We start from the raw sequence: 14,107 nt of genomic DNA, 5'->3' as shown, positions 1-14,107 counted from the left end.
AGCATAATTTACAAAAACAAAGCAAAAAGAAAATACACAACTCAATGACGCCAACAGCATCCAAACATAAAAAATACACAGCTGAATAAAAACAAATACATCTACACACGCACATGTACATCTTTATCCAATTCACAGTGTTGTTGTTGCTTTTTTAACAATGCATGAAAAAATGTGGCGATCTTCTCGAAAGCATGTCTAACTGAATTATTGAAGATTCGGATCTCGCCGATATCTGGGGACCTCTAAAAACTGATTTCAACAGACAGACAGACAGACGGACATGGCTTAATCGACTCAGCTATCTATAAGGATCCAGAATATATATACTTTATAGGGTCGGAAAATTATATTATAGAAATTACAAACGGAATGACAAACTATATATACCCTTCTCACGAAGGTGAAGGGTATAATGACTGAAAAGGACTTTTTTGTAAGAGGTCTAGCTCACGAACGGCCATCGATAGACTAGAAATATTTTGGGAACCATTAGAAAATATAACAAAGATTATTTGAAGCTGGGTAAAATATTGAATTTAACATAAAAAATCGTGTCCCCATACGATATTTTCTTGAAAACTGTCCAGCTCACGAATGGACAACCTTAACCGAAAATATTTTGGGTAACATTATATTACATTACAGCGAATATTTTGAGGAGGGTAACTCATGCACCATTTTTTGTGAGTCGGTCTAACGTACAATATTCAATAGTAAATAATTTTTTGTTTTTAAAATGAAACAACTTGTTAACTTCTTATTTATAAGTACATATAAAACAAGTAACACATATTAAAAAGTTTAATGTGATAAAGTTTCATAAGAAAACATTTAAGTTGAATTTTACCTTGCTCAGATATACTTAAGCCATTTATTGTTGAATAAAACTGTGACTGTGGGAGCTAGGTGAAATAATGCACCGATGTTAACCATTTTCGTCTACGGTACCATAAAAGCTCTTGTGCCAAATTTCATTGCTTTATCTCCAAGGTTTACATGGACGGACTGACTCAGAAAATGATTCTGAGTCGATTGGTATACTTTAAGTTGGGTATAGCACCAATACTATTGTGCGTTACAAACCTCAGCTCAAGCTTTATATACCCTGCCCACTAAATGGTGTAGGGTATAATTAGTGATCTATTAATGAGCGTGATAGGAACATATTAAAATGAGTTAAAATGTTCACTACTTTTTAATGTAAGTTTTTATGAGTAATTGTAGGTTTTTATTTATTTATATACATACACTTTTTTTGAAGGGTTGTGTTTTTTACAAGGTAAAAACTGTTATGCTTCTTTCGTTTACTTAACCCTAAGGATATTTATGCAGATGGAAATAGTGAGTGCTTCGCAAGGACAATCGCAAAAAAATATTGTTTATAAAAAATTGTTAAAGTTTGTTCTTTTTTATTGTTTGTTGAATTCATGTATTTGAATGCAAGATAAACAAGTAAGAGTGTTATATTCGGCTATGCCGAATCTTTTATACCCACCATAAAATCACTGTTATATAAATGAACTTTGATATTTTGAATATTTTATTATTATATATCGATATTAATGAGAACATCAGGGTAATATTTGAAAGAGGTCCATTAATGGGGGAAAAGATATATAAACCACTGCTATAAAAGATATTTGCAACCATATCGGAACCTTAAATTACCGCATTTCCAAACCTGTACCAATAAATATACCGATCTATCCAATTTTTGTAAAAATTCATTATGCCACAAGTTGTACACCAAAACAAAGAGCAACTGTAATGCTTTAAAATGATGCACAAACGATTGTCCTGGCATGATAACTGTCAAAGTTATTTGCAACCATATCGGAACCTCAAATCACAGCGTTTTTAAACATAGAACAACAATTCTACCGATCCTTTAAATTGGCCATTTTTTAGACGAACACATTATGCCACAAATGATATACCAAATTAGAGTACAATCATAATGCTTTAAAATGATGCATAAATGACTGTCATAGCATGAAAATTGTCAAAGTTATTCACAACCATATCGGAACTTCAAATTACCGCCTTTTAAACCTGGGAAAATAATTCTACCGATCTATCCAACCGGCCATTTTCTAAAAATACATTATGCAGTAAATTATATACCAAAACAAATGGCAATTTTAATGCTTTAAAATGGTGCATAAACGACTGTCCTAGCACGAAAACTGCCAAAGTTAATTGCAACCATATCGAAACCTCAGATTACTGCGTTTATTAAACATAGAACAATAATTCTACCGATCTATCAAATTGACCAATTTGTAAAAACACACATTATGCCACAAATGATATACCAATATAAGTGCAATCATAATGCTTTAAAATGATGCATAAATGACTGTCATAGCATGAAAATTGTCAAAGTTATTCACAACCATATCGGAACTTCAAATTACCGCCTTTTAAACCTGGGAAAATAATTCTACCGATCTATCCAACTGGTCATTTTCTAAAAATACATTATGCAATAAATTATATACCAAAACAAATGGCAATTTTAATGCTTTAAAATGGAGCATAAACGACTGTCCTAGCACGAAAACTGCCAAAGTTAATTGCAACCATATTGGAACCTCAGATTGCTGCGTTTATTAAGCATAGAACAATAATTCTACCGATCTATCAAATTGACCAATTTGTAAAAACACACATAATGCCACAAATGATATACCATATTAAAGTGCAATCATAATGCTTTTAAATGATGCCTTAATGACTGTCATAGCGTAAAAACTGTCAATGTTATTTGTAGCCGTTTTGGAACTTCAAAATACCGCGTTTTTAAAGCTGTGAAAATAATTCTACCGATCTATCCAACTGGCCATTTTCTAAAAATACATTATGAAATAAATTATATACCAAAACAAATGGCAATTTGAATGCTTTAAAATGGTGCATAATCGACTGTCCTAGCACGAAAACTGCCAAAGTTAATTGCAACCATATCGGAACCTCAGATTACTGCGTTTATTAAACATAGAACAATAATTCTACCGATCTATCAAATTGACCAATTTGATATACCATATTAAAGTGCAATCATAATGCTTTAAAATGATGCCTTAATGACTGTCATAGCGTGAAAACTGTCAATGTTATTTGTAGCCATATCGGAATCTCAAAATACCGCGTTTTTAAAGCTGTGAAAATAATTCTACCGATCTATCCAATTAGCCATTTTCTAAAAATATATTATGCAACAAATTATATACCAAAACAAATGGCAACTATAATGCAATAAAAAGATATATAAACCACTGCTATAAAAGATATTTGCAACCATATCGGAACCTTAAATTACCGCATTTCCAAACCTGTACCAATAAATATACCGATCTATCCAATTTTTGTAAAAATTCATTATGCCACAAATTGTACACCAAAACAAAGTGCAACTGTAATGCTTTAAAATGATGCATAAACGATTGTCCTGGCATGATAACTGTCAAAGTTATTTGCAACCATATCGGAACCTCAAATCACAGCGTTTTTAAACATAGAACAACAGTTCTACCGATCCTTCAAAGTGGCCATTTTTTAGACGAACACATTATGCCACAAGTGATATACCAAATTAAAGTACAATCATAATGCTTTAAAATGATGCATAAATGACTGTCATAGCATGAAAATTGTCAAAGTTATTCACAACCATATCGGAACTTCAAATTACCGCCTTTTTAAACCTGGGAAAATAATTCTACCGATCTATCCAACCGGCCATTTTCTAAAAATACATTATGCAGTAAATTATATACCAAAACAAATGGCAATTTTAATGCTTTAAAATGGTGCATAAACGACTGTCCTAGCACGAAAACTGCCAAAGTTAATTGCAACCATATCGGAACCTCAGATTACTGCGTTTATTAAACATAGAACAATAATTCTACCAATTGACCAATTTGTAAAAACACACATTATGCCACAAATGATATACCAATATAAGTGCAATCATAATGCTTTAAAATGATGCATAAATGACTGTCATAGCATGAAAATTGTCAAAGTTATTCACAACCATATCGGAACTTCAAATTACCGCCTTTTTAAACCTGGGAAAATAATTCTACCGATCTATCCAACTGGCCATTTTTTAAAAATACATTATGCAATAAATTATATACCGAAACAAATGGCAATTTTAGTGCTTTAAAATGGTGCATTAACGACTGTCCTAGCACGAAAACTGCCAAAGTTAATTGCAACCATATCGGAATTAAAGTGCAATCGTAATGCTTTAAAATGATGCATAAATGACTGTCAAAGCATGAAAACTGTCAAAGTTATTCACAACCATATCGGAACTTCAAATTACCGCCTTTTTAAACCTGGGAAAATAATTCTACCGATCTATCCAACTGGCCATTTTCTAAAAATACATTACGCAATTAATTATATACCAAAACAAATGGCAATTTTTATACCCACCATCAAAAAAGATGGGGGGTATATTGATTTTGTCATTCCGTGTGTAACACATCGAAATATTGCTCTAAGACCCCATAAAGTATATATATTCTGGGACCTCGTAAGATTCTAAGACGATCTAGCCATGTCCGTCCGTCTGTCCGTCTGTCCGTCTGTCCGTCTGTCTGTTGTTGGCACGATAGCGTCCACAAAATAAGAGATATTGAGATAAAATTTTCCCAAAATATAGTTTATTGATCAGAAATGTTTGGTATTGAAAATGAGCAAAATCGGTCAACGACTTCACATAGCCCCCATACAACTGTACCTCCCGGAATATTGTATAAATAGCTTCAAATATTCACAAATTCGTTGTTTATGAAGCAAATACCACAAAATTTCGCAAAGGTCAGTTTTTTGACGTCTGAAAAATACTTCTGAATTATGGCGGACATAGGACCATAATTGGCCCTACCCCCCATATAATGTCCCATTTAGAAAATGACTAAATAGCTGTGTACTGGCTTAAGAATGGAAATATAGCGATGAAATTCGACACACATAAGTTTTATGCAAGTCAATATCTCTCAACCAAATTTTATGTATATCGGTCCATAATTGACCCTACCCCCCATATAAGGTCCCCTTCAGAAAATGAGTTTAACGCTCATTACTCTCTTAAAAATACAAGTATAGCGATGAAATTTGCCATAAGTAAGTTTTTTACTAGCCAAAACCTCTCTATGAAATTTTATGTGGATCGGTCCATATTTGACCCTACCCCCCATATAAGGTCCCCTTCAGAAAATGACTTTAACGCTCATTATTGGATTAAAAATGGGAATATAGCGATGAAATTCGACACACATAAGTTTTATGCAAGTCAATATCTCTCAACCAAATTGTATGTATATCGGTCCATAATTTACCCTACCCCCCATATAAGGTCTCCTTCAGAAAATAAGTTTAACGCTCATTACTCTCTTAAAAATAAAAGTATAGCGATGAAATTTGACATAAGTAAGTTTCTTACTAGCCAAAACCTCTCTTACTAGGCAAAACCTCTCTATGAAATTTTATGTGGATCGGTCCATAATTGACCCCACAACCCCCCCCATATAAGGTCCCTTCAGAATATGACTTTAACGCTCATTACTCGCTTAAAAATACAAGTATAGCGACGAAATTTGACATATGTAAGTTTCTTACTGGCCAAAAAATTTCTATGAAATTTTATGTGGATCGGTCCATAATTGACCCTACCCCCCATATAAGGTCCCCTTCAAAAAATGACTTTAACGCTCATTACTGGCTTAAACAACCGAATATAGCGATGAAATTTGATGTAAGGAAGTATCTTACCAGCCAAAAATCTTAATGAAATTGTATGTGGATCGGTCCATAATTGACCCTACCCCTCATATAAAGACCCTCCATAAAATTACTATAACGCTCATTACTTGATTAAAAATACGACTAAAGCGATGAAATTTAACAGAAGTAAGTTTTATACTAGCCAAAATCTCTTTACCATACGTTAATTATGGGCGTAAAAATACTAATATAGCGAAGAAATTGGACATAAGTATGTATCTTAGGAACCAAAACCTTTCCACCAAATTTTATGTGGATCGGTCTATAATTGACTCTACCCTCCATAAAAATACTTTATCGCTCATTACTGCCTTAAAAATACGAGTATATCGATGAAATTTCACAGAAGTAAGTTTTTCACAAGCCAAAATCGCTTAATCAGAAAATACTTTAAGGCCCATTACTGGCTTAAAAATACGAGTATTGTAATAAAATTCGATTCAATTAAGTTTCTTGCCAGTCAAAAACTCTTCACTTAATTTTATGTGGATCGAGCCTTAATTGACCTACACCCATATAATATCCCCATCAAAAAAACGAGTAAAGCAATAAAAAACGAGTAAAGCGATGAAATTCGATATAAACCTGACCTGTAGTAACCAAGATCGTTCTACAAAATTTTACGGAGATCGGTCTATAATTGACGCTACCCCCATATAAGGTCCCTTCAATAAATGACTTTAAAGATCAGTACTGGCTTAAAAATACTAGTAGATTTATGAAATTCGACATAAACTAGTTTCGTGTAAGCTAATATCTCTATCTCTTTTATAGGAACCGAAATCTTTCTATCAATTTTTATGAGGATCAGTCCCCCATATAAATTCCGGCCCAGAAAATGACGCGAAAAATACGAATACCTCAATGCAACTCCACATAAAACAATTTTGATTTAAACTCTCACTACCATATTTTATGACTTTAATGCTCCTTAATAAGGAACTGAAATCTTCCAACAGACTTTTATGAGAATTGGTCCATATATGTATGTATAAATACCACTACTCGTTATAAAAATTAGCACTGTCAATAGTAAAACCCCCATCAATGGACCTCTTTCAAATTTTACCCTGATGTTCTTATTTATATCGATATATAATAATAAAATATTCAAAATATCAAAGTTAATTTATATATCAGTGATTTGATGGTGGGTATAAAAGATTCGGCATAGCCGAATATAACACTCTTACTTGTTAGTATTTAATTTTAATTCTTACATACATATGCAAATATGTATGTGACAGACTGAACCGAAAAAAATTAAGTTTAGATAATTAAATTTTAAAGAATGCAATGAGTTCATTTAATTGTAATATTTTTAAATAATAATACATATCGTCCCTGTTTTAAATATTATTACTACTACCTTTTGGTGCACTGATCAGCTTAAAATCACTTTATCGGGCGAACAAATCTTGTCTGTCCTTCCGTTAATATTTTTATAGGAACTTCTTATTTAAAGCACTTATGGTACTTACCATTACCTTACAATTCCAATTTTTATGAAATTTGGTGGGAGTAACTTAAGTCCACAAAATTAAATTTCAAATTGAAAGTAAAATTGCAATTTCTAGACCAATTTAAAATTCTGAATAAACAGATGCTGTTTGGATTCCAAACATACAAAAAAATACACAGCTGAATAAAACCAAATACATCTACACACACGTGTACATCTTTTTCTATATACAGTGTTGTTGTTGCTTTTATAACAATTTTTTGATGAAAATTTCAGAGGTTGTCTCGGATTTTTGCTCATATCTCCATTATTTACCGACCGATTTTGCTGATTTTAAATAGCGATCTTCTCGAAAGCATGTCTAATAGAATTATTGAAGATTCGGATCTCGCCGATAACTGGGGTCCTCTTAAAACTGATTTCAACAGACAGACAGACGGACATGGCTTAATCGACTCCGCTTTCTATAAGGATCCAGAATATATATACTTTATAGGGTCGGAAAATTATATTATAGAAATAACAAACGGAATGACAAACTTATATATACCCTTCTCACGAAGGTGAAGGGTATAATTATCATTTAAAAGTACGTTGTTTGTCTCTTTTTACAATTTTTTCATAATTCAAACAGCTTCTCACAAATTCACAAATCGAACACAAACATATTTTTTAATATGGACAGGACAACGTCTGTCGGGTCAGCTAGTTAAACATAGAACAATAATTCTACCGATCTATCCAATTGACCAATTTCTTAAAATACACATTATGCTACAAATGATATACCATATTAAATTGCAATCATAATGCTTTAATATGATTCATAAATGACTGTCATAGCGTGAGAACTGTCAATGTTATTTGCAGCCATATCGGAACCTCAAACTACCGCGTTTTTAAAGCTGTTAAAATAATTCCACCGATCTATCCAATTGGCCATTTTCTAAAAAAATTTGCAACCATATCGGAGTCTTAAATTACTGCATTTCTAAACCTGTGCCAATAAATATACCGATCTATCCTATTTTTGTAAAAACTCATTCAGCCACAAATTATACACCAAAACAAAGTGCAACTGTAATGCTTTAAAATGATGCATAAACGTTTGTCCTGGCATAAAAACTGTCAATGTTATTTGCAACCATATGGGAACCTCAAATCACAGCGTTTTTAAACATAGAACAACAATTCTACCGATCCATCAAATTGACTATTTTTTAGACGAACACATTATGCCACAAATGATATACTAATATAAAGTGCAATTATAATCGGAACCTCAGATTACTGCGCTTATTAAACATAGAATAATAAATCTACCGATCTATCAAATTGACCAATTTCTAAAAATACACATTATGCTACAAATGATATACCATATTAAAGTGCAATCATAATGCTTTAAAATGATGCCTAAAAGACTGTCATAGCGTGAAAACTGTCAATGTTATTTGCAGCCATATCGGAACCTCAAACTACCGCGTTTTTAAAGCTGTGAAAATAATTCTACCGATCTATCCAATTGGCCATTTTCTAAAAATATATTATGCAAAAAATTATATACCAAAACAAATGGCAACTATAATGCAATAAAAAGATATATAAACGACTGCAATAACATGAAAACTATAAAAGATATTTGCAACCATATCGGAGCCTTAAATTACCACATTTCTAAACCTGTACTAATAAATATACCGATCTATCCTATTTTTGTAAAAACTCATTATGCCACAAATTATACACCAAAACAAAGTGCAACTGTAATGCTTTAAAATGATGCATAAACGATTGTCCTGGCATGAAAACTGTCAAAGTTATTTGCAACCATATCGGAACCTCAAATCACAGCGTTTTTAAACATCCCAGCAAAAAATCTGACAATTTTGGTAATAGCCAGTAGTTATTTCATATATTACTTGGTAAAGAGTGTTCATTATCATTTACATAATTTCATTTAGCTGAATAAGTTATTACTGGTAAAGAACAAAACAATTTGGGTTTGTTATGGCTCAATTGTCTAGGTCGTTCATTTAACAAACATGTGGTTCGTGGTTCGAGCTCTGCTGGATACTGTTTATTTATTTATTTTTTTTCAAAATGACATTCATTTATATATTTTTGTAAAAAGCCGTTCTCAAAATTGCAAAAAGCAACATGTTAATGGAGCATCGAGTAAGCGGCTGAAGTGAGAAACATAGAAAACAATTGAATGCCTGGGTTCAAATCCCGGCAGAGGATTTTTTATTTTTTGTTTTCGGCCCAAAATAACTAGCTATCACATAACATATTTGTAGGTTTATTTGCAACTAGTTATTTAGCAAAGTTTTTATAATCAAATTATTAACCATTTATTAATTCTTATGTGTGTCGAATTTCATCGCTATATTCCCATTTTTAAGCCAGTAATCAGCTATTTAGTGATTTTCTAAAGGGGACCTTATATGGGGGGTAGGGCCAATTATGGTGCTATGTCCGGCATAATTCAGAAGTATTTTTCAGACGTCAAAAAACTGACCTGTGCGAAATTTTGTGGTATTTGCATCATAAACAACGAATTTGTGAATATTTGAAGCTATTTATACAGTATTCCGGGGGGTACAGTTGTATGGGGGCTATGTGAAATCGTTGACCGATTTTGCCCATTTTCAATACCAAACATTTCTGATCAATAAAATATATTTTGGGAAAATTTCATCTCAATATCTCTTATTTTGTGGACGCTATCGTGCCAACAACAGACAGACGGACAGACGGACGGACATGGCTAGATCGTCTTAGAATCTTACGAGGTCCCAGAATATATATACTTTATGGGGTCTTAGAGCAATATTTCGATGTGTTACACACGGAATGACAAAATCAATATACCCCCCATCTTTTTTGATGGTGGGTATAAAAATATTACATTTTTAACAAAAAAAAATTTTTATTTTCTATTTCGTTCGTTTATTGAATTTAGTTAGCACGATAGAGTTCAAACGAAAAGAGATAGAAGGTACACAACGATTCTCTAAAGTTAAGGTTTGTTTGTAGTAAAAATGGGCATTATGAGTCTACGTTATCACATAGCCCCCCTACGAATGACCCACCAAAAAACAGATTTTACAGCCATAACTGTTTAAAAAAAGACCTCTTCAGGAATCTTATTATTTACGCCATACGGTTTGATTCAGCATAGCATAATATAACACTCTTACTTGCTTTATGTTAACGTTCGTTTTTTGGACGCTTTATTGATTGTGTGGATTCTGACAATTGAATAAGAGGCTTGGCTTCAAAACTTAAAGAAATCGTAAGAAATTACTTTAAAGTTTTACATTATCTCAAAAATTGTTTTTTTTTAAGTTTTCAAGAGATGGCAGAGTGCTGATATGATTTATGGTACGTCTGACAACAGGCGGTCATATATGATAACAGGACTTCTCCTGTTCCCCATGCACAAATCCGCGTACCAAAACTGTCAACCCCACCCCCATCCCCATATTTCCCAATCCACCTAGTTTATCCCTCTTCAATCCAATCCCAAGAACCCATTCCCTCATCCCCCACTTGTAAGGTTAAGGTGGTTGGAAGCAGTGCCGAGAACCTGAATGGCTAGTTAGTGGTTAAAGAGGACTAGTCGTTAACAGCTCCCCTCCGATGCCAGGGCACGGATCGGTTGTAATGCTTATATATATTTTTTATTTTTTTTTTGGAAACTATAACTTTACTGATTCGATAAAAATTCATTTTGATTTCAGTACATATTTAAAACGAAATTTTTATCACCTTGGATCATAATATGATCATGTATAACAATATTATGATAAATATAAAAATATCATGATGAAATATTTTGACGGTATTTATCATAATATGATATTTTAAAATTGTCACAATAACGATAATATCATTAGACTACAATCATAATTTTAACTACAACCATGTTTTTTCTCTTCATTGTCAATAAATCGTTAAAAAAACAAAAATAAAAGTATTAAGATATATGCATTTCACAAAAATGGTTTGTTATTAGAAATTTATCACTCTGGAATTCGGAATTAGTTAATAATTGACGCAATTGCTTATTAAAGACCCCCATCAAAAAATCTTCCGGATGTTCATATTTGGGTTTTAAATGTTATAAATTTATTACTTTTTAATCATAAATACATTTTTCATTGAAGAAAAAAGTTAGTGTTCACCGAAAAGCAGAACAAAGTTCGGGTTCGGCCGAACTTGCAAATTTATCGAAGTTCGGTGTTCGGTACCGAACTAAATTTTGAGTTAGGTCGGATTCTATCAATCAATATCAATAAAAACTTTATAGAAATGGTTGAATTACAAAATATTGAAATATTGCTCGAAATTTAGCCCAAAACTCGGTGAGTTATCGTAATCCATAAAAACAATTTTTATTGAAAATTTTTAGGTAATTTCATTATCTGAATTTTTATTTAAGAAAAATTTAAATTTGGGTCTCTGAATTAGTTGTCAGATACCCTATAGAAAATTTTCTATTGTTATACCCTCCACCACCATATAAGTTTGTTAGCCGTGTGTAACACTAAGAAATATTCATCTGCCTAAAACTAGGTCACGAAAAATCAGCACAATCGGTTTACAGCGTAAAAGGTATGATTAAAAATTTCTGACTTCCTCGAAAAATATTACGTTTTTCTCGTAATTCTTAAGTAGTTTCTCAGAAACTACAACAGATAACTCGATGAAATTTGAATTATGCCAGGAATCATAATTAAACCATAATAATTGATTCAAAATTTCTCATAGCCTCTATAGGAAGGTATATATTTCTGGAAAATTGTTTATCGGTAATAACTCCGTCCGTATTATTAAAAAAATTCGTACATATATATATATAATATGAATAGAAATCATACTACCGACGATGATCTCAATCGGTCATAGCTCTCATAGACCTACTTCCAACAATCCCTTAAAAGCACATATTTTTTTTACCCACCATCAAAAAAGATGGTGGTATATTGATTTTGTTTCCGTTTGTAACACATCGAAATATTGGTCATAGACCCAAAAAAAAAAAAACAAGTAAGAGTGTTATATTCGGCCATGCCGAATCTTATATACCCACCATCAAATCATTCATGTTTATGTAGAATTTTACTGATGTACTCACATTTTGATTTATCGCGTATTAACTTATTGTAGTAAGATTTATTTATTGAAAATCCTCTTACAGAAATAAATACAACAATTTGGCAACAAAAAAATACTTTACAAAATCAAAAAAATATTAATTTAAATATTTTTATTGTTTATTGCCGATTTTACTTTTAAATATTAACATTGCGATATCAAAAAAATATTGCTTGGGTGATTTTTTTCCAAATTATAAAAATTTAATATTGCTTTGATATCTTCTATGGACGATATATTCCAAATGTTTGTAGGGTTTTACGACTCATAGTTTGATGATGGGTATATGAAATTCGGCATAGACGAATATAAGATTATCACTTGTTAATATTAAAAAAAATAATCAACAACTTTTTGTAAGAGAATTTGGGAGTACTTCTTTAACTCACTATTTGTAAGCGAGCGTAGAAGCAAATTCTTACAATGTCATTTTAGTGTTTTTGTCTTATTTGTTATGTTATGTGAGGGTGTAGGGAAAATTTCTGACATTACTGACCAGTATTACCTCAGCTTAAACTAAATATCTAATATCTAAAATATTTTATTAATTAATGGTTTCTTTTTAGTCCGCGAGCTCACCCCGACGTGTTGCAGTTCCCGTTTTGGTAAAAGATGGAAAACCTTGCTCAGGAGGCAACACAATTCAATCACACTCACAGCAACAAGTCAGCAGTATAAATAATGTGGGATCAAATGTCGTAAATGGAAACAACTCCTTATCAAGCACTATAAATCTTATAAACGAATCTGCAGGCTCCCACTCACCAGATACATCTTCATCAATACATGCGTCGTATAATGGAACTGTAACTGGTACTAATACGCAGATGTTGCAACAGCCATGTAATAACACAATTGTATCTAATAGCTTAGCAATGGCTTACAGAAATCAAAATAATTTTATGTCGAATGGACACCAACAGCAGTGTACTGGTTACTTGCCCTTGCAGGGAAGAGCGTGGTAAAATTATTATTATTTAAGCTCTGTTAACACTTTAATTTTCAATATTATTTAATCAATTTATTCGTAGTAAAGAGACATTTATATACATAATAAATAATAAATAAAATAATTAAAAAGAACATGTTAAATCGCCTATGTATTTTTTTATATAAAAACCCCTAACTATATATCTAGGTAGGGTTGGTAAAAATGGTACAATTGACGACATTATTGATATTTTTATACCCTTCGAGTCGATTTAGCAATGGATGTTTGTTAAATTAGTCATTAGAAGACTCCATACATCTGAATCTTCAATAATTCTGTTAGACATGCTTTCAAGAAGATCGCTTTTAAAAAACAGAAAAATCGGCCCATAAATAACGGAGATATGAGCAAAAATGAGGCAATCTCTGAAAATTTTATCAAAAATTCTTTCGTAATATATACGAAATTGTACGAAATATTTTAGTATAAGGCAAAATAATCTTAGAAAAATTAATTAGCATAAATTTAAAAAAGTGAATTTTGAATAAATATGGTAAAATATTTTATGCAAATATTTTTGATCATTCAAAAATAATTTTTCTAATTTTAGTTCTAAATTATTTTCCACACGAATTTTTAATTATTTTTATGAAAATAATTCGTGAATAATATTATACTTTTTATTAAATTTTAGAAAAATGTCGTTTTATTTAATGTTAATATAATTAATATCACTATGTTTA

General features: G+C 31.7%; 1 protein-coding gene across 1 annotated transcript in view; it reads left to right on the top strand.

The window, feature by feature from the left end:
- Nucleotides 1-13,399, top strand: part of LOC124420586 — a 76,917-nt gene extending 63,518 nt beyond the window's left edge. The window contains exon 2 of the mRNA XM_046954042.1: nucleotides 13,000-13,399. Coding sequence (XP_046809998.1) covers nucleotides 13,000-13,398 — 399 coding nt within the window. The 3' untranslated portion in view covers nucleotide 13,399. The remainder of the gene's footprint in view (nucleotides 1-12,999) is intronic.
- The last annotated feature ends 708 nt before the right edge of the window (nucleotides 13,400-14,107 follow it).

Source organism: Lucilia cuprina, chromosome 6, assembly GCF_022045245.1.
Source record: "Lucilia cuprina isolate Lc7/37 chromosome 6, ASM2204524v1, whole genome shotgun sequence".
In the NCBI taxonomy this organism is placed as follows: domain Eukaryota; kingdom Metazoa; phylum Arthropoda; class Insecta; order Diptera; family Calliphoridae; genus Lucilia; species Lucilia cuprina.
The sequence above is the reverse complement of the archived record's forward strand: the minus strand, read 5'-3'. Positions and strand labels throughout refer to the sequence as shown.